Source organism: Somniosus microcephalus, unplaced genomic scaffold, assembly GCF_052327205.1.
Source record: "Somniosus microcephalus isolate GS21.2 unplaced genomic scaffold, FLI_Smic_1.0 unresolved_chr2, whole genome shotgun sequence".
Classification (NCBI taxonomy): Eukaryota; Metazoa; Chordata; class Chondrichthyes; order Squaliformes; family Somniosidae; genus Somniosus; species Somniosus microcephalus.
In genome coordinates this window covers 67,157,499-67,179,853 of record NW_028225180.1, presented here as the reverse complement: position 1 = coordinate 67,179,853, position 22,355 = coordinate 67,157,499, and the positions used below count along the sequence as shown (strand labels likewise).

The following is a 22,355-nucleotide window of genomic DNA, read 5'->3' as shown; positions in this document are numbered from 1 at the left end:
TAAATCAGTATGGTCGAATGGTGTATACTTTGTTTTTTTCAGACATGAGATGCAATACCAATGCACACAGCAGGTAACTTGAACACAGAAAAGCTCTGCATACACACACACTTACACACTTACTCACTTACACACACACACACGCCAGCCAGCAAAATTGCCACACAACACTGTCAGCAGTGAAATAAATCATTTCTCTCATTGCTCTGCAGCGTTTGGCAGTTTAAAAGCAAAAAGACACTTTTCAGTATCTTATCTTTTCATTTTGCAGCCTACAGATGCAGGTTTTCGATTCTGCATCAAAAGCAAAATACTGCTGATGCTGGAAATGGGAAATAAAAACAGAAAATGCTGTAAATACTCAGCAGGTCAGGCAGCATCTGTGGAGAGGGAAACAGAGTTAACGTTTCATCTCGATGTCCTTTCTTCAGATTCTGTCAATGTTCCGACGACAGTTAATGACCTAAAATGTTAACTCTGTTTCTCGCTCTCCATAGATGCTGCCTGACCTGCTGAGTATTTACAGCATTTTCTGTTTTGATTTTTCTGCATGATGTCTTGATATCACATGTCTCTCTCATACTGATTTAATTCCAGCCTGCAATGCTGTGGGATCTTACTGCCTGCCAACCTATCTTGTCTTGATTTGAGTGCAGTGAATTTAGAAGAATGCAAACATCCCACAGCAGCTTTTACTGTCAGACCTCCTCCCAGGGGACTGACCAAGACCTCGTCCAGAGACCGACCGAGGCCTCCTCCAGAGTGGGAGTTTCTACTTTAGAGAAACCTTTATTTAATATATTACAACAATGAAGCCAGTTATTGAAAATGTCGAGGCGACCAGGTGCGAGCTGAAGTAAGTGGTGGAGTTTTATTAACACAACACAGGGATAACAACAATAGCTTGCATTTATATAGCAGTTTTAATGTAATGAAATGACACAAGGCAGTTAGCAGACAGAATTTGACACTGAGCCAGATAAAGAGATTTTAGGAGAGGTGGCCCAAAGCTCGGTGAAATTGGTAGGTTTTAACAAGCGTTAAAAGGAGGAGGAGAGGTAGAGCTGCAAAGAGGTTCAGGGCGGGAATTCCAGAGTTTAGGGCCTTGGCAGCTGAAGTCATGGCTCCAATGTGGCGCAACGAAAATCGAGGATGTGCAACAAGTCAGAGGAGTGCAGAGATCTTGAAGGGTTGTTGGGACACTTGTTACAGAATCCGACTCCTCACTGGGAGAGACACACACTGTACACAGGAACACTTGTTACAGAGTCCGACTCCTCACTGGGAGAGACACACACTGTACACAGGAACACTTGTTACAGAGTCCGACTCCTCACTGGGAGAGACACACACTGTACACAGGAACACTTGTTACAGAGTCCGACTCCTCACTGGGAGAGACACACACTGTACACAGGAACACTTGTTACAGAGTCCGACTCCTCACTGGGAGAGACACACACAGTACACAGGGACACTTGTTACAGAGTCTGACTCCACACTGGGGGAGACACACACTGTACACAGGGACACTTGTTACAGTGTCTGACTCCTCACTGGGAGAGACACACACTGTACACAGGGACACTTGTTACAGAGTCTGACTCCTCACTGGGAGAGACACACACTGTACACAGGGACACTTGTTACAGAGTCTGACTCCTCACTGGGAGAGACACACACTGTACACAGGGACACTTGTTACAGTGTCTGACTCCTCACTGGGAGAGACACACACTGTACACAGGGACACTTGTTACAGAGTCTGACTCCTCACTGGGAGAGACACACACTGTACACAGGGACACTTGTTACAGAGTCTGACTCCTCACTGGGAGAGACACACACTGTACACAGGGACACTTGTTACAGTGCCTGACTCCTCACTGGGAGAGACACACACTGTACACAGGGACACTTGTTACAGTGTCTGACTCCTCACTGGGAGAAACACACACTGTACACAGGGACACTTGTTACAGAGTCTGACTCCTCACTGGGAGAGACACACACTGTACACAGGGACACTTGTTACAGAGTCTGACTCCTCACTGGGAGAGACACACACTGTACACAGGGGCACTTGTTACAGAGTCTGACTCCTCACTGGGAGAGACACACACTGTACACAGGGACACTTGTTACCGGGTCTGACTCCTCACTGGGAGAGACACACACTGTACACAGGAACACTTGTTACAGATTCTGACTTCTCACTGGGAGAGACACACACTGTACACAGGGACACTTGTTACAGTGTCTGACTCCTCACTGGGAGAGACACACACTGTACACAGGGACACTTGTTACAGAGTCTGACTCCTCACTGGGAGAGACACACACTGTACACAGGGACACTTGTTACAGGGTCTGACTCCTCACTGGGAGAGGCACACACTGTACACAGGAACACTTGTTACAGAGTCTGACTTCTCACTGGGAGAGACACACACTATACACAGGGACACTTATTACAGAGCCCGACTCCACACTGAGACACCCAGTAATACTGAGTGCAATTGTCAGTATCCCACTGCAGCCCAGTCTGAGCCCCACCCTGGGCCCTTCCTGTCTGTCCATTTCCCCAGTGCCCCACTGGGGAACATTCAGCCCTGGATATCCTGCAGAAGCAGCGCTGTGGGGCCGGGCGGCTGAGTGTCGTGGCCCTGTGGCTGGGCCTCTGACCTTACATTGGGAGATGACACTAGCTCAGCTCGAGCTGTAAACCGTTAAATTAAATTAAAATCAAATCAACGGCCAAAAATGGTTAAATAAATGAGAACAGTGACATCCTCAATTGAAATATTCACACATCCACACTCAGTCTGCATCTTGTTCCCTGAAGTGTCTTCAGCTGATTCTTTCTGGTTGAACTGAACTGATTTCCCCTCAGCCTGAAACAGATTAAAGATTAAACAGGAAATAAACATATTGAACAACAGTGTAAATAACAGGGAAACTGGGGTTAATATTTCAATCATAATTACAGACAAATATTACCCATAAAAGTGACTGAATCCCATTTATATTTTATTTATTACATTAAACATTAACATAAACACTCACTTGATCCGCTCCAGACTCCTGAAGGTCAGTATGAGGCGGCAGAGAGCGGGGACAGATCGATCTGTGAAGAAGTTTGATCGCAGGGACAGAACCATCAGTGAGCGGTTTATACTGAGAGCGGAGGTGAGAACCTCGGTACAAGAATCTGTGAGACCAAAATCATCCAGACTGGGGATCAGAGAGAGAAATATCAGGAATCAGAGTAAATCCCCGGTGTTTATTAATAACACTATTACTGATACTAATAATAATGTACAGTGTCAAACATCCTGTTATTATAAAAACAATCTCACACAGTCTGGTACTTACCACAGTTCCTGTATTTTACAGTCTGGGTTCCTCAGAGCCGCAGACAGTAGTTTCACTCCTGAATCTCCCAGTTTATTATAGCTCAGGTCCAGATTCGTCAGTGATCGGTTTGTACCGAGAGCGGAGGCGAGATCCTCGGCACAAGAATCTGTGAGTCCGACAGCACGCAGCCTGGGGATCATAAGAACATAATAAATAGGAGCAGGAGTAAGCCATTTGGCCCTTCGAGCCTTCTCCGCCATTCAATGAGATCATGGCTGATCATCGACCTCAACTCCATTCACCGGCCCTATCGCCATATCCCTTGATGCCCTTACTAGTCAGAAATTTATTGACTTCTGTTTTGAATATACCCAATGACTGAGCCTCCACAGCCCTCTGGGGTAGAGAATTCCAAAGATTCACCACCCTCTGTGTGAAGAAATTTCTTCTCATCTCAGTCCTGAATGGCCTATCCTTTATCCTGAGGCCCCTGGTTCTAGACTCCCCAGCTAAAGGAAACATTCTCCCAGCATCCATCCTATCATGCCCTGTAATAATTTTGTATGCTTCAATGAGATCCTTTCTCATTCTTCTGGATTCAAGAGAATACAGGCCTAGTTTATTCAATCTCCTCTCATACGACAGTCCTGCCATCCCAGGAATCAATCTCGTGAACCTTTGTTGCACTCCCTCTATGGCAAGTATATCCTTCCTTAGGTAAGGAGACCAAAATTGTACACAGCACTCGAGGTGTGGTCTCACCAAGGCCCTATATAATTGGAGTAAGACTTCTTTACTCCTGTACTCAAATCCCCTTGTAATGAAGGCCAGCATACCATTTGCCTTCCTAATGGCTTGCTGCACCTGCACATTCACTTTCAGTGACTCATGTACAAGGTCACCCAGGTCCCTTTGAGCATCTGCATTCCCTAATCTTTCACCATTTAGGAAATACTCTGCCTTTCTGTTTTTTCTACCAAAGTGGATAACTTCACATTTATCCACATTATATTCTATCTGCCATGTTCTCGCTCCCTCACTGAGCCTGTTGAGATCTCCTTGAAGCCGCTTCACATCCTCTTCCCAACTGCCACTGCCACCTAGCTTTGTATCATCAGCAAATTTGGAAATGTTACATTTAGTCCCCTCATCCAAATCATTGATATAGATTGTGAATAGCTGGGGTCCAAGCACCGATTCTTGTGGTACCCCATTAGTCACAACCTGCCATCCTGAAAAAGACCCGTTCATCCCTACTCTTTGTTTTCTGTCTGGTAATCAATTCTCAATCCATGCTAGTGTATTACCCTCGATTCCCTTGTGCCCTAATTTTGTTCAACAATCACTTGTGTGGACCGGACCTTATCGAAGGCCTTCTGAAAATCCAAATACACCACATCTACCGGTTCCCCTTTCTCTACTCCATTAGTTACATCATCAAAGAACTCCAATATGTTTGTCAAACAGGATTTCCCTTTCATAAATCCATGTTGACTCTGCCCAATCTTACTATTAGTTCCTAAGTGCCCAGTTATTGCATCCTTTATAATAGATTCCAGCATTTTCCCAACTACTGATGTGAGGCTAACAGGTCTGTAGTTCCCCGTTTTCTCGTTCCTTCCTTTCCTAAATAGCAGGGTTACATTTGCTATCCTCCGATCTGCAGGAACCATTTCAGAATCTATAGAATTTTGGAAGATGACAACCAATGCGTCCACTATTCCAATGGCCACCTCTTTCAAAACCCTAGGATGTAGGTCATCCGGTCTTTGGGATTTATCGAATTTTAGTCCCATTAATTTTGCTAGTATTGTTTTTATACTAATAATTTCTTTCAGTTCTTCATTCTCGGCACACCTTTGGTTTTCTCGTATTTCTGGGAGGTTTTTGTGGCTTCCTCCGTGAAGACAGAAACAAAGTATTTAATTTCTCTGCCATTTCCTCATTCCACACTGTAAATGGGACGCTTCTGCTGCTCAGAAAGGGAGGAAAAAGAGTGGGAGAGCAATAGTGGTAGGGGATTCTATCGTAAGGGGAACAGATAGGCGTTTCTGTGGCCGCAAACGTGACTCCAGGATGGTTTGTTGCCTCCCTGGGGCCAGGGTCATGGATGTCACTGAGCGGCTACAGGGCATTCTTAAGGGGGAGGGGGAGCAGGCAGAGGTCGTGGTCCACATTGGGACCAACGACATAGGTAGGAAGGGGGATGAGGTCCTGCATCAAGAATTTAGGGAGCTAGGTAGCAGATTAAAAAACAGGATCTCAAAGGTTGTAATCTCTGGATTACTCTCAGTGCCACGTGCTAGTGAGTATAGGAATAGGAGGATAGAACAGATGAATGTGTGGCTAAAGAGTTGGTGCAGGAGGGAGGGCTTTAGTTTCCTGGATTACTGGGCCTGCTTCTGGGAAAGGTGGGACTTGTACAAGTCGGACGGGTTGCACCTGAACCAGAGCGGGACAAATATCCTTGCGGGGAGGTTTGCTAGCACTGTTGGGGGGGGGTTAAATTAACTTGGCAGGGGGATGGGATACAGAGGGGAGCTGAAATAGGGGGTGATGTGCTGCCAAATATAGAGAAAAGAACAAGTCAGCTTGGTAGACAGGGCAAATATACAAGGGCAAGGCTGGATGGCATCTACTTTAATGCAAGGAGTCTTGCAAATAAGGTGGATGAACTGAAGGTGTTGATAAACACATGGGAGTATGATATTGTTGCTATCACGGAGGCATGGTTGAGGGAGGGGCAAGACTGGCAGCTCAATATTCCGGGGTACAGAATCTTCAGGCGAGACAGAGGGGGAGGTATAAGAGGAGGGGGTGTCGCAAATTAATTAAGGAGTCAATTACTGCAGTAAGGAGGGATGACATATTAGCAGGTTCCTCTAATGAGGCCATATGGGTGGAGCTTAAAAACAAAAAGGGGGCAAGCACTTTGCTGGGCGTGTACTATAGGCCTCCAAACAGTCAGGGGGAGATAGAGGAACAGATATGTAGGCAAATCTCAGAGAAATGTGCAAATAATAGGGTAATAATAATGGGGGATTTCAACTTCCCCAATATTAACTGGGATAGTCAGAGTGTGAAAGGCACAGAGGGTGTAGAATTCTTAAAGTGCATCCAGGAGAGCTTTTTGAGCCAGCATGTAGAAGGTCCTACAAGAGAGGGGGCGGTACTGGACCTAATTCTAGGGAATGTGGCCGGCCAAGTGGAAGAAGTGCTAGTAGGTGAGCACTTTGGTGACAGTGACCATAATATGGTGAGATTTAAGGTGGTCATGGAAAAGGACAGGGATGGGCCGGAAATAAAGGTTCTAAATTGGGGGAAGGCTGATTTTAATAGGATAAGGCAGCATCTGGCCAAAATGGACTGGGATCAGCTACTTGTAGGAAAATCCGCATCGGAGCAATGGGAGGCTTTCAGAAGGGAGATTGAGATCATACAATGGCAACATGTTCCCGTAAAGGTCAAGGGTGGTTCCAAAAACCACAGGGAACCTTGGATGTCAGGGGATATACGAGAATGGATTAGGAAAAAAAGGAGGGCTTTTGGCAGATACAAAAGGCTAAAGACGGAGGAAGCCCTAGAGGAGTATAAAAAGTGCAGGGGGATACTTAAAAAAGAAATTAGGAGATCAAGGAGGGGCCATGAAATAACACTGGTGAGCAAAATAAAGGAAAATCCTAAGATGTTTTATAAGTATATTAAGGGTAAGAGGATAACTAGGGAAAAAATAGGGCCCATTAGGGACAAAAGTGGCAATCTGTGTGTGGAGCCGGAAGATGTAGGAGGGGTTCTAAATGAATTTTTTGCATCTGTTTTCACTATGGAGAGGGACGATGTAGACATAGAAATAGGGCGGGGGGGCTGTGATATGCTCGAACATATTAACATCGAGAGGGAGGAGGTATTGGCGGTTTTAGCAGGCCTAAAAATGGATAAATCCCCAGGCCTGGACGAAATGTATCCCAGGCTGCTGTGTGAGGCAAAGGAAGAGATTGCGGGGGCTCTAACACATATATTCAGAACCTCTCTGGCCACAGGGGATGTGCCAGATGACTGGAGAACTGCTAATGTAGTACCATTATTCAAGAAGGGGAGTAGGGAAAAACCGGGGAACTACAGGCCAGTGAGCCTAACATCAGTGGTAGGAAAATTATTGGAAAAAATTCTGAGGGACAAAATTAGTCTCCACTTGGAGAGGCAAGGATTAATCAGGGATAGTCAACATGGCTTTGTTAAGGGAAGATCATGTCTGACTAATTTGATTGAATTTTTTGAGGGGGTGACTAGGTGTGTGGATGAGGGTAACGCAGTGGATGTGGTATACATGGATTTCAGTAAGGCCTTCGATAAAGTCCCGCACAGGAGGCTGGTCAAGAAGGTAAGAGCCCATGGAATCCAGGGTGCCTTGGCACATTGGATACAAAACTGGCTTAGTGGCAGAAGGCAGAGGGTGATGGTCGAAGGTTGTTTTTGTGACTGGAAGCCTGTGGCCAGTGGGGTACCACAGGGATCGGTGCTGGGTCCCTTGCTGTTTGTGGTCTACATTAATGACTTGGATATGAATGTAAAAGGTATGATCAGTAAGTTCGCGGATGATACAAAAATTGGTAGGGTGGTAAATAGCGAGGAGGGTAGTCTCAGTCTGCAGGACGATATAGATGGGTTGGTCAGATGGGCGGAACAGTGGCAAATGGAATTTAACCCGGCAAAGTGCGAGGTGATGCACTTTGGGGGGACTAACAAGGCAAGGGAATACAAAATGAATGGTAAGACCCTAGGCAAGATGGAGGGTCAGAGGGATCTGGGTGTGCAAGTACACAGATCCCTGAAGGCGGCGGAACAGGTGGATAAGGTGGTAAAGAAGGCATATGGGATACTTGCCTTCATTAGCTGAGGCATAGAATATAAGAGCAAGGAGGTTGTGATGGAGCTGTATAAAACACTGGTTAGGCCACAGCTGGAATACTGTGTGCAGTTCTGGTCGCCACACTACAGGAAGGATGTGATAGCTTTGGAGAGGGTGCAGAGGAGATTCACCAGGATGTTACCACGGCTGGAGCGCTTCAGCTATGAAGAGAGACTGGGCAGATTGGGTTTGTTTTCCTTGGAGCAGAGGAGGCTGAGGGGGGACATGATTGAGGTGTACAAAATTATGAGGGGCATAGATAGGATGGATACTAAGGAGCTTTTCCCCTTAGTAGAAGGGTCAATAACTAGGGGGCATAGATTCAAGGTAAAGGGCAGGAGGTATAGAGGGGATTTGAGAAAGAACTTTTTCACCCAGAGGGTGGTTGGAGTCTGGAACTCACTGCCTGAAAGGGTTGTGGAGGCTGGAACCCTCACAACATTCAAGAAGCATTTGGATGAGCACTTGAAATGCCATAGCATACAAGGCTACGGACCAAATGCTGGAATATGGGATTAGATTAGACAGGGCTTGATGGCCGGCGTGGACACGATGGGCCGAAGGGCCTCTATCCGTGCTGTAAAACTGTATGACTCTATGAGCTACATTTGCCTTCGCCAGTCTTTTCCTTTCCACATACCTATAGAAGCTTTTACAATCCATTTTTATATTTTTCGCACGTTTGTGCTCATATTCCATTTTCGCTTTCTTTATCAATTTCTTGGTTCCCCTTTGCGGATTTCTAAAAAGATCCCAATCCTCAGGCTGACTGCATTTTTTGGCAACTTTATAAGCTTCCTCCTTTGACTTAGTACAAGCTTTAATTTATTTTGTTAGCCATGATTGGATCACTTTTCCTTTTGGGCTTTTATGCCCTCGAGGAATATATGTTTGTCGCAAATTATGCATTATTTCCTTGAATGTTAGCCATTGTATGTCCACCTTCATACCTTTTAATGTAGTATCCCAATCTACCATGGCCAACTTGTCCCTCATACCCTTGTAGTTTCTTCTGTTTAGATTGAAGACCTTAGTTTCAGATTGGACTATATCACTCTCAAACTTAATGTAAAATTCAACATCATGGTCACTTGTCCCTAAAGGCCCCTTTACCACAAGATTATTGATTAGCCCTTCCTCATTACGCAGCATCAGATCCAGAATAGCCTGTTCCCTGGTTGGTTGCTCCACATACTGATCCAGGAAACCATCTCGCATGCATTCCAAGAATTTGTCCTCCACACCATAAGTGGTAATTTGATTTGCCCAGTCAATATGTAGATTGAAGTCCCCCATGATTACCGTATTGCCCTTGTTACATGCACTTCTAATCTCTTGATTGATACTGTGCCCTACATTACCACTGCTGTTTGGTGACCTATATACAACGCCCACCAATGTTTTCCGCCCTTTGCTGTTTCTTAGCTCCACCCAAACTGATTCCAGTTCTACATCACGATCTGCCAAGCCAAGATCTTTTATCTCTACCATACCGATCTCATCCATTATTAACAGCACTACGCCACCTCATTTTCCTTTTTGTCTGTCCTTCCTAAATGTTGAGTATCCTGGAACATTCAGTTCCCAGCTTTGGTTACCCTGCAACCAGGTCTCTGTAATGGCAATTACATCAGACCCATTTACTTCTATTAGTGCCATTAATTCATCCACCTTTTTGCGAATGCTACGTGCATTTCGATAAAGTGCCTTCAACTTGGCCTGGTAAATATTTTTCTGCACTTTGACCCTCTTTACTGTTGGCCTTTTTTTCTGCTCCCTCCTAGTTTTGCTGTCTACTTTTCTAACTTGCACTTCCAGCTTTGTTTCTCTCTGTTCTGGGCCCACAGTTAGATGCCCAGCCCCCTGACAAACTAGTTTAAATCCTTCCCAACAGCACTAGCAAACCCCACTGCGAGGATATTGGTCCCGGTTCTGCCGAGGTTTAACCTGTCCAGCTTGTACAGCTCCCACCTTCCCCAGAATCGGTCCCAATGCCTCAGGAATTTAAACTCCTCCCTCCTACACCATCTCTCCAGCCACGGATTCATCTGGTCTATTCTCCTATTTCTGCTCTCGCTAGCACGTGGCACTGGGAGCAATCCTGAGATTACTACCTTTGAGGTCCTGCTTTTTAATTTTTACTAGCTCCCTATATTCTGCTTGCAGGACCTCGTCCCTCTTCCTACCTATGACGTTGGTACCGATATGGACCATGACCTCTGGCTGTTTACCCTCCTTCAGAATGAACTACTGCCGCTCAGTGACATCCTTGAGCCTGGCACCAGGGAGGCAACATACCATCCTGGAGTCACGTCTGTGGCCACAGAAACGTCTATCTGTTCCCCTTACGATAGAATCCCCTATCACTATTGCTCTCCCACTCGTTTTCCTCCCCTCCTGTGCAGCTGAGCCACTCGTAGTGCCACAGACTTGGCTCTTGCTGCATTCCCCTGAGAAACCATCTCCCCCCAGCAGTATCCAAAACAGAGAGAGAAATAACAGGATGAGGGTAAACCCCAGTGTTTATTAAGAACACTATTACTGATAATAATAATGTACAGTGTCAGACATCCAGTTATTATAAACACAATCTCACACGGTCTGGTATTTACCGCAGTTCCTGCATTTTACAGTCTGGGTTCCTCAGAGCCACAGACAGTAGTTTCACTCCTGAATATCCAAGATTATTGTGATTCAGGCTAAACACAAACAGAGAGAGAAACAGACTGAATCAAATCCTGGCTCTGATATATTTTTCTCTCTTCCATATTACAGAAATCACTGAAAGTACTTCAGAACATTAATTACCCGGTTTCCCCCCACAATTTCCCTCCCGGGGCAGGTCGGGTGGGGCCGGGGCTGGTGGCAGGTCAGGTGAAGCCATGGTCGGTGGCGGGTCGGGTGAAGCCAGGGTCGGTGGCAGGTCGGGTGCGGCCAGGGTCGGTGGCGGGTCGGGTGGGGCCGGGGTCTGTGGCGGGTTGGGTGGGGCCATGGTCGGTGGTGGTTCGGGTGTGGCCGGGGTCGGTGGAGGGTCGGGCAGGGCCAGGGTTGGTAGTGGGTCAGGGGGGGCCAGGGTCAGTGGCGGGTCGGCTGCAGCCGAGGTTGGGTGCAGCCAGGGTCGGGTGCGGCCGGGGTCGGTGGCGGGTCGGGTGCGGCCGGGGTCGGTGGCGGGCCGGGTGGTGCTAGGGTCGGTGTCGGGTCGGGTGGGGCTGAGGTCAGTGTCGGGTCGGGTGGGGCTGGGGTCGGGTGCGGTCACGGCCTCACTCTGGAGAATTGGAGGAAGCGGGTTAATGACATCATTTGATGACACGCACATTGAGTTTGACCATTGTGATGTCAGTGTTCTACAGTATTGAGGTGCTGCAAGCACTGACAACCTCTGCACAGAGGAGCACGGCTGCACCCAGGCTCGTCCATAACTCCCTGCATATGCTTATGGAGGGAGCCACAGCACACAGGGAGGTTCTCTGCACTTCCAATGGGCGGAAGAGACCAACACAGCCTGCTTGCACATTGCACAGTGGGGCTCAAGCAGGGATGTTGTCAGGAGGACCAGGCTGCAGTGCCGCAAACCGTTCAATGATCTCAGTAGATCACGAAACGTTACAGCAAAGCCAAACTCAACCGCATCCTGCTGTTCCACTCATCACATCCCCATCACTCTGCCTTCACTACCCTACTCCTGCACATCCTTACTCACACCAACTTACCTTGCACCTCCACCCATTCCTCTCTATCAATATTATCACTTCCCCATCTCACTAGCCACCCCTCAAACTCACCCTCATCCTAGTCCAATCATACCAACTAACAGCACACAAGGGTAGGCAATTGTGCGTTTTAGCCAATGTTCATGAGAAGCTTCTGTTAATGTGGTGTCAAACATCGATATCTTTATTTTCAACACTTTCCATTCTTCAACAGATTTGTGTGCACCTTTGGAAGTGGCTTAGTGAGTTGCAGTGAACGGTGAGAAATATTGATACCCCCCGCAATGCTGATGAGTGTGACAGGAATGGTTTGAGCATTGTTGGGATGATTTATGTTGTTGGTGTGGTCTGGTACCAACTTGGCGCATCATGTGACATCCATGGCATGCAGCGCCAAGTGAAGTAAATCTGGCCATGGTGAGGCCATCCCTGGCATCCCAGTCAGCAATGTGGACTGGTGTTGATGCCCGCTGTGCTGTGCAGCATCAGGAGTTGAGGAACAGGTTGGTGTTGTTGTTGGTGCTGCTGGTGTGCCTGCTGCTGCAGGTGTTGGGGCTGAACATGGTGGGACTCTGAGGCCCAAGGTGAGACAGTATAAACCATACACATGCTGATGTAATAGATGGCAGATGAACTTGAGATGACAGAAGCGATTGGTCAATGGTGAGAGAGGTTGCTCCAATGCGGTGACACTGGATAGAGAGTTTGCTCCAATCACTTGCAACCTGCATAAAGCTCAATCTGTCTTTCAAATGCAGTAAGCAACAGCTTCTGTGCTTGGAAAGTGAACAGCTGTGAGATGGGAGCTTTTATACCACATTTCCAGCTGTCAAGTAATGAGATGATTCCATGGCCATTCAACTCCCGACCTGCTTACCTGACGTGATCCCCAAGCAATGTGGACGACCTGGTAAACTCTGAAGGTGAGCTGAAAATAGTTGCTAATCCTTTGTTAACAAAGGTCATAATGACCCGATATTTGAGAAAGGTGCTTGGCGAGGGGTTGACAGCGGGGTCCCGACCCGCTGGGGAAAAATCCAGTTTCGCACCCAACCCACTGAACCACCACATAATTATCCCCTTCCCGTCACTGGGAATGAATCTCATTCTGTCCAACTCCCCATATATTCAGGGACTGTCAGTAAATGTATTTATTAAATATAGTGCTGTCTGTGTGAAGCCTTTAAAATGTCCCTCAGTCCAGTCTCACTCCCTAAAGATCAGAATTACCCTTCTGGAGCTGAGTGACCCACCGGAGAAATGTTTGGGAAAATTGTCTCATTTCTGCTGCTCATTAAATCCCGTATTTTACGGGAATGGGGTGATTTTCCCCGAATTAAATGATAAAGCGTGATTCCCTGTACTTTATACTCTGTGCATTATATTACAGGAAACTCTCTTTTTACCGGCACCTAAAATCTCTCTTAACCAGCAAAAGGCAGGAGTAGGTTCAGGTAAGTTTTACGTCATATTAGTGGCCGTGTAACCGGGGTTCCTGGATCTGTGGCCGTGTAACCGGGGTTCCTGGATCTGTGGCCGTGTAACCGGGGTTCCTGGATCTGTGGCCGTGTAACCGGGGTTCCTGGATCTGTGGCCGTGTAACCGGGGTTCCTGGATCTGTGGCCGTGTAACCGGGGTTCCTGGATCTGTGGCCGTGTAACCGGGGTTCCTGGATCTGTGGCTGTGTAACCGGGGTTCCTGGATCTGTGGCCGTGTAACCGGGGTTCCTGGATCTGTGGCCGTGTAACCGGGGTTCCTGGATCTGTGGCCGTGTAACCGGGGTTCCTGGATCTGTGGCCGTGTAACCGGGGTTCCTGGATCTGTGGCCGTGTAACCGGGGTTCCTGGATCTGTGGCTGTGTAACCGGGGTTCCTGGATCTGTGGCCGTGTAACCGGGGTTCCTGGATCTGTGGCCGTGTAACCGGGGTTCCTGGATCTGTGGCCGTGTAACCGGGGTTCCTGGATCTGTGGCCGTGTAACCGGGGTTCCTGGATCTGTGGCCATGTAACCGGGGTTCCTGCACCTGTGGCCGTGTAACCGGGGTTCCTGGATCTGTGGCCGTGTAACCGGGGTTCCTGGATCTGTGGCCGTGTAACCGGGGTTCCTGCACCTGTGGCCGTGTAACCGGGGTTCCTGCACCTGTTGCCATGCAACAGGGACACCTGGATCTGTGGCCGTGTACGGGGCTCTCGTGCCTTAGTAAGTATACCTCTCTGTAATCTGGGCTTCTTGATCAACCGGCACCACGCCGGTGCCGGATAAAAAAAGTTTCCTGTAATTTGCATAATATCTCGGGGTGTGTTATATTGTGAAACGTTAACTGCTGCTGTAAAATCCGTCCCCCAGCATTTTATAGAAATACACAGCAGGTCAGGAAGCATCTATAGAGAGAGAAACAGAGTTAATGTTTCAGGTCGAGGACCCTTCGTCAGGACTGGAAAAATTTACAGATGTAACAGATTTTCAAGTGTAGGGGCACGAAAGTGGTTGGGGGGGTGCGGAGGAAAGCACAAAAGGGAACATCTGTGATAGGGTGGAAGATAGGAGAGATTAAAAGACAAAAGGGATGATGGTGCAAGGCAAAAGGAGATGGTAATGGGACAAGTTAAGAATCAAAAGATGAAACTAGATGAAGTGCAAATGACAATGGCAGAATCATCAACAGCTGTCATGCGAGAGAAAAAAAAGGGAAAAGGAAAAAAATTAAAATAGGGGCCGAGTTTATAGTCTGAAATTGTTGAAATCGATCTTGAGTCCAGAAGGCTGTAAAGTACCTAATTGCAAGGTGAGGTGCTGTTCCTCGATCGCATGTTGTCCTTTGTTGGAAGAGCATTACAGGCCGAGAACGGAGAGATCAGAGTGGGAGTGGAGCAGAGAATTAAAGTGATAGGCGACCAGAAGCTCGCGGTCACACTTATTGACTGAGTGGACGTTTTCCACACAGCAGTCACCCAATCTGCATTTGGTCTCTCCAATGTAGAGGTGAACGCATAGTGAGCAGCGAATACAGTATACTAAATTGCAAGAAGTTCAAGTAAATCGCTGTTTCACCTGGAAGGAGTGTTTGGGGCCCTGGACAGTGGAAAGGGAAGAGGTAAAAGGGCAGGTGTTGCATCTCCTGCGCTTGCATGGGAAGGTGCCGTGGGAAGGGGAAGGGGTATTGGGGGTGATTTAGGAGTGGACCAGGGTGTCGTGGAGTGAGCGGTCCCTTCAGAATGCTGAAAGGGGAGGCGAGAGGAAGATGTGTCTGGTAGTGGGATCACGCTGAATGTGGCGGAAATGGCGGATGATTGTGGGGTGAAAGGTGGGGAACCCTATCGTGGTTCTGGGAGAAAGGGGAAGGGGTGAGAGCAGAAGTGCAGGAGATAGAATGGACACGGTCAAGAGCCGTGTCAACCACGATAGAGGGGAATCCTCGGTTGAGGAAAAAGGAAGACATGTCGGAAGCACTAGTATGGAACGTGGCATTGTCAGAGCAGATGCGGGAGAGACATAAAAACTGGGAGAACGGACCAGCATCCTCACAGGAAGTGAGGTGTAAGGAAGTGTATTCCAGATAGCTGTGGGAGTCAGGGGGTGTAAAGTCTGTGGGTTGTTTAGTTAATTAATACACAGGCTCCAAGAGTAACTTAAAACTGGACTTTACTATTCGAAGGTCAGGGCGAATCTGCCCAATAAATCCTGACACAACACTTATATACTGGTGTGGTCACCGTCAGTATTACAGTATACAGAAGCCAAACAAAGTAGTGCCACACCTAAAATAGTTCTCTTAAAGGTGAACGGTTACATACAATAGTTCTCTTAAAGGTAGACGGGTACATACACTACAATCCTCCCTTTTTAGCTTACAACATACTTATTCCCCATTAAACATAACATATAATCAACTTCATGTAAAACAATTCACAGATATAGTCTCTGCGGGAACAGTTCACAGATTCAGTCTCTGGTCTTGACTCGGTCCGAGCAACATCTCTGTGGTATAGCCGGTTCACATTTCTAGCGTGACTCATCCAATAGTCTTTCCCTTGGCTTAACAGCTTGAACTTCCGTCCTGCTGAACCAGCAGTGCTGACTTTTACAAACAGCTGGACTGCCTTGGTAATTTTTCCTACTTTCCAACTGATTTGGCCCCCTTCGTAGGGCCCACGTGCATGATCTGATAGAAGTGATAATGATTTAGATGGTTATCGTCTTCTGCTTCGTCTTTTTCTTTTCTGCTTCTTGGAGACTCTCGGGGCTCCCTTATCCGCTGCCAGCTGTAGCGCCACCATCTCCCTATGTTCCTTAGACTTTTAGTGCTTCATCCTGATTTCTGCACTTTGGGAGTTTTCATCACAAGCTGGGCAGACCAAGTCATCGTAATATTCCGTGTCACTCAACAGGTCATGGTAATATTCGGTGTCGTCCTGAGCTAGTCTAGCGAGAGGGCCTGCTACTTCTTCCTTACCCAACTGGACATTAGCCGACTGTTGTTCCCTCCCTAGACATCTTTCCTGAAGAGACTTCTTCATGCGTTCATATTCATCCCGCTCTTCCTGGGTTTCCTGCCAATCCTTCACTAATGACCTCATTTGTGATTCCAACACTTCCCCTTCCATCGGGGATTGATTGATCGGGCTATTCAATCCTTCTACTGGAGCAGCTGTTTCAACATTCTGTAGTTCACATTGACGTGATTCAGCGTACTTTCGGCAGCCCCGTAAAATCTGTGTTGCAACCTCAACTATTCCCCAAACTTTTGAGAGCTCCGAACCCCTTCCCTTTGAAGATTGAAGCTCGTGTTCAAATGGTTCCCATTGCAGAGTCTTGTCTCTCAGCATATGAAGGAGTTGGCTGACCGTTAACTCTTCCACGGGGACCCTGTGGATCAGAGTCTTCTCCATTTCATCCACCTTTTCCTCCAATGCTTTCACCTTTTTTTCCTCTTGTACTTTGGCTTGAAGCGCTCGGAGAAGTTGCGCCTTGATGCTCTCTAGCTCATGTTCAGGGGCCATTCTTACAGTCTGTGTTTCTTACAGTTGCCTTTTCTTTCACTGAAAGAATTCCCAGCTAAATCTGTTCTTCAAGTTGTTAAACCTCGGTCATTGCCGCCTCATATTTGTCTTGGGTTTCCTTCAATATTTTTATGAGTTCTTGGACATCTTGACTTTCATGTTCTGCCATGTCTTCCACCTCTAATTTCTCATCTATGGATGGAACTTCTACCGATGAGTCTGTCTTGGCCTTGAGCTCATCAAGAATTTCCTGCAGCCTTTGGACTTCTTGCTCATGTTCAACCTTTAGTTGCTCATATGCTTCCACTGAAACTAGCTTTTCGGAGGTTGCTGAGTTAACCCCCTCCAGGATTGTAGCCTGGGCCTGTTCATACTGTTCCTTCAACTTCTCAAACTCTGCTTGTAAGGAGTCGTAGAGAAGAACTGGAATAAAATCCTGGCTTCCTGAAGATTCCTCTTCATTTGCTTCTTTCTGCAAATATTCTAACTCCTGAACATCATAAGGGAGATGTGATCGGTGATTGGTCACGATGGCTCTATGGTCGCTCTGTGCTTGAGCTAGCTGCTTCTGTTGTCTTTCCAGATTCTCCCATTCGGTGTCATAGAACTTTGTCATTGTTTTCATCTCTTGTATGAGACGGTAACTCAATTGTTCTAATTGTTGTCGTAATTTGAAATAAAGTTGAGTCCGAGCTCGGTGTTCTTCCGTCATGGATATGTCCTTAAACTGAACAGACTCAGAATTCTCTGTCAAACTATGTTGTCGTTGTTCGGTGGAGATCTGTTCTGAAACTTTGTTCTTCTCTGGAGCATAAGCCTTTCTGCATGCCTTCGTTTTTCCAACCTTAGTCGGCAAGTCCATTTTAGCCTTGTCTTTCACATTTGGGTTGGTCTTATCGTCATCCGATTCAGAATCTGAGCTGATTGTCTGCACCGAGTCCTCACTCGTTATGGCTTTTAGATAGTGCCATTCCATGTCTATTTTCTTGATCCACTCCCGTCCTAGAAGTGGTGGTTCTCCCTCAGGTAGTACGTATAAGTTCATTCTTGGGTGTTCTTTACCCCATCTCTCAGCTTGACTCTTCTCTTTCCCATGGGGTATACTTTATGCCCCGTGTATGTCTGCAATACGAACTTGGTATCTCTTAAGGGTATATGTGAGAATAGCTGGTGGTAATCCCTTCGATTTATGACAGAGAGCTGATCCAGTGTCCAACTCCATTTTCACTTGGACTCCAGCTATTTTTAGCATGACCCAGATAGTTTGTAGGTCAGCTTCCTTACTCACATTGTGAATTCTCAGACTACCCAGCTCCTGGCCGTTTGGGTCTGAGTCCGAATTCTGTTCGTCTGAACTCTTCTCAGCCACCTTGTGTACCTTGTTGTACTTTTCCTGTGATGGCTTCCTTTGGTTGTTGGTCCTTTGGTTGTTGGTCTTCTTCCCTGACCGGCATACCTTAGCTATGTGACCCAGTTTGCCACATTTCCTACATTCCTGGTTCTTAAACCAGCATTGGTTCTGGTCGTGTGTTGTCTTCCCACAACGATAGCATTTTGTTGTTGTCGAGGTAATTTGATCCACACTGAGTGCCGCTGTCTTTAGCTGCATTTCCGCAGTTCCCTTCGCTGCGGCTTCGTGCGATGCTGCAATAAGGACAGCCCTGTCAAGTGTAAGGTCGTTCTCTTCGAGTAGTCGCTTTTGCGTTCCTTCCTTTGCCAATCCGCACACGAACTTGTCTCGCAATGCCTCTGTCAGATTCCCTCCAAACTGGCAGTATTTCGCTAGTCTACACAGTTCGACCAAATATTCTGCGTTGCTTTCATCTTTCCGTTGCGTTCTCGCATAGAATTTGAATCGTTCCGCCAACATCAACGGTGTGGTGTTCAAGTGATCCTTCAGAACAGCCACAATATCATCGAAAGTCTGATCCGTCGGTTTAGCCGGTGATAGTAGATGCTTCAAGAGCCCGTATGTCTTCGCGCCCATCGAGTTTAGCAAGGTTATAGCTTTGTCATCTTCTTCTATTTTATTGGCCTCACAATAGATCTCAATGCGTTCCACGTACGTGGCCCAGTCTTCTACCTCGGAATTAAAATCGTTGATGTTACCACGCTTAGGCATCTTCCTCTCTTCCTGATAAACACCACGAATTATTTCTTTAAAAATTTTTTTTTTTTTTCCAAGATGGCGTTTCCCGCGAAAATGGCGGTTTCCCGCACTTATGTTCTCTCCCCGCCCACTTCAATGGCGGTTTCCCGCTTCTGTCTTCTTCCCCGCCTAATGGCGGCTTCCCGCGTTTCTTCCCTGGCGGGAGGGGTACACTTTCCCCACGGGCGACGGCCGCTGGCTTTCAGGTTCACAGCCTGCGCGTCGGCTTCAGTGCTTTCCCTTTTCTCGGCAGGGCAACCGGCGCTGGGTACACCCCATTGACGGTGAACAGTTTCAGCCGCTGGGCTGGCTCTCGCTCAGTTCCCCTTGCTCGGGCTCTGTCTCTCTCCCGCTCGCTCGGCTCTACCGGCGCTGGGTACACCCCGTTGACGGAGAACAGTTTCAGCCGCTGGACTGGCTCTCGCTCAGTCTCCCTTGCTCGGGCTCTGTCTCTCTCCCGCTCGCTCGGCTCTACCGGCGCTGGGTACACCCCATTGACGGAGAACAGTTTCAGCCGCTGGACTGGCTCTCGCTCAGTCTCCCTTGGTCGGCTCTGCCTCTCCCGCTCGCTCGGCTCCCAATCACGCCTCCCAGCCCTCTCGCAGTCCGGTGCTTCCCTCCCCGGCTGCGGCTGAGTTTATCTCTTCCCGCGCCGACGTTCCCGGTCGCAGCGCTTTGTGGCTTCGGTCGCTGCCCGGCCTTTTTCGCCGGTCGCGGTCTAGCTGTCTCACGACGCCGTTGTGTCCCCCAGCCTGTCTGTACCGCGGCTTCCTTGCTCCACGCTGCCCCAGTCTCAGCGCCTCTGGACCCGACTTCTGTCTGGCTCCTTTCCCCCTCGACCGTGGTCGAGTGCACCGCCCTTATCCTCCGGTTATTCTTTTTACTTTCCCTTACTCACAGTCACCGTGGCCGCCTTGCTTCTCGTGCTGATCGGCTCACTCCTCACCGTGGCAGAAGGGACAGTCAGTGCCTGTTGCTGATGGAAGTCTTTGTCTCTAAATTCTTCCTCCTTTCTAGTTCTGCAGCCTCGAGATTTCTCCCAGCAGAACGACGAGGGCGGTTGCCTCTTCTCGACGCTCGTTAACTGCTTCGGAAGTATTGTTGCCGCAGGGTACGATCGGACTCGTCGCCACTGTAAAGTCTGTGAGTTGTTTAGTTAATTAATACACAGACTCCAAGAGTAACTTAAAACAGGACTTTACTATTCGAAGGTCAGGGCGAATCTGCCCAATAAATCCTGACACAACACTTATATACTGGTGTGGTCAGTATTACAGTATACAGAAGCCAAACAAAGTAGTGCCACACCTAAAATAGTTCTCTTAAAGGTGAACGGTTACATACAATAGTTCTCTTAAAGGTAGACGGGTACATACACTACAGAGGGCTTATAGTGTATGTTTGTCATTAGCAGCAATAGAGTTTATTCTGTCCCGTTACAAGTTTTAAATTTCCTTGCACACCTAGTTTATAGGGGAGTGGAGTCTCTCACTTTATTCCCATTAAACTGGCTCTACATTTATTTCAGGTGTAACTGGCCCGACAGTTTTTGGGGAATTTTCGGAAGTTCCCTCCCCGAGTGGGGCCTCACACACAGAGGGTGGATTATGGGGAATTCCCGGGTACACTGCACCGGGTTTATCCTAGAGCCGCTTGCTGTGTGCAAGGCCCCACCGCTGGCCTGTACGCCAGGGCAAATACCCCACAACACGTTAGATTGGAACCTTTTTATACCGGCAGATTTAAGATCCTGAATATCAATCTTTACTCAATGATTAGGACTGTGTATAGCTGTAAACTTTCACAGCTGAAAGAATTCCTGATTCCCCATTATTCCCAATCCAGGCAACTTCCCCCTCGAGAAGACACACCCTGCACGGTATTTGAGTAAAAATCGAACTGTTAGTGATTTACACTCGGGTTTCTCTCCTGTTTCCAGTTGAAATGGAGGATATGTAAAATATTTTAAATTAATTTTATCTTCATATTTTATCTTTACCTTCAGCTATCCAGCCTTATTAAATATAATTTATTGTAAATAAATTATCAGGCTCTCAGTGACCTGTATTTGCTGATCTGATAAAGACAGTAAAATCCCTACTTGTTCACAAGGATCCATTTTAGATTCTCCAGTCCTTAGGGAATTATTAACCGATCCTCTTATTATTGGTCATATTTGTGTTGAATCTGCTTCTCTCTGATTTAACTGAACTGTTTGCTTCCCTTCATTACGAAGCAACAACACAATCCGTGACTGTTCTACAATTCGCCCAACAGTTAGAGACAATAAACAGTTACCTCAACACCCGGCATTTGTGCAGTACGGGTCCCAGCCACTGGAGTCCTTCAAAATGTATGGAGCAGAATGCCAGATCGAGATGTTTTATTGTATTACAGAGTCCAATGATGTGAGACTGGACCACACAGTCAATCAGGGTCAATGTCAATCTAGTAAATTAAAATGATTCCACAGATCCCACTGTGGCCCGAGCCAGTGCTTTATTCTGAGACTCAAACAGGTAGTGGCATGTGTTCAGGAGGTTCCTTTTATCAGTTTCAATCTCTGTGTTTCCAATCTGTCCTTCAAGCTTCTCCTTCACCCAGTCAATTGCTCGGCAGGTGGTTTGATGAAGAAAAAGACCCAAAAACTCCTCCAGAGGCCGAGCTGACTGTGGGGCGGAGAGACCAGCAACAAAACGGAGAAACATCTCAAATCGCCCATCTTCCTTGCTGTGGGCTTCACTGAGAAGTTTCAGGATGTCCCCGGGATCTGGAGTCAGGAATTGTGCGAGTGCGGCTTGATGCGCTATCAATTACTCATAAAAGACTGAGAGTTAAGAGAGTAACTAAAGGCTTTTATTAGCAAAGAACAGAGCATGCCTCTCATGGTTGACTGTGTTCCAAGAAGGCAGGGGGCTGCAGGTCAATCACCTTTATACCTGGGCCTGTGGGTGGAGCCAGCCGAGACATGTTGAGGCATGCATAGGTACAACAGTGTGTAACAACAACAACAATAACAGTGGTTTACCACATTCACCCCTTGTTTAAAATTGAGTCCGGCGGGGTGAAGTGTACTAAAGGTTCGTGTAAGTAAGTCTATCAGGTGGCCTTGTATGCCGTCCTGATCGTCGTGGTGGCGGCGGTGATGGTGCAGCATCCAACGTTGAATCTGGCGTCTCATTGAGTGGTTGGGTGGTCAATGACGGGTCCTGGGGCTGCGGCATGCCGTC

The 22,355-nt window shown here is 47.4% G+C and overlaps 1 protein-coding gene across 1 annotated transcript in view; it reads right to left on the bottom strand.

Annotated features, from left to right (window-relative positions):
• Positions 1 to 2,239: 2,239 nt before the first annotated feature.
• Positions 2,240 to 22,355, bottom strand: part of LOC147092777 (NACHT, LRR and PYD domains-containing protein 3-like) — a 29,368-nt gene continuing 9,252 nt past the window's right edge. Inside the window, exons 2-5 of the mRNA XM_085975682.1 lie at positions 10,879 to 10,965; positions 3,376 to 3,546; positions 3,067 to 3,234; positions 2,240 to 2,894 (exon numbers count right to left, since the gene is read on the bottom strand). Of these exons, the coding sequence (XP_085831808.1) occupies positions 2,807 to 2,894; positions 3,067 to 3,234; positions 3,376 to 3,546; positions 10,879 to 10,965 (514 nt within the window). The 3' untranslated portion in view covers positions 2,240 to 2,806. The remainder of the gene's footprint in view (positions 2,895 to 3,066; positions 3,235 to 3,375; positions 3,547 to 10,878; positions 10,966 to 22,355) is intronic.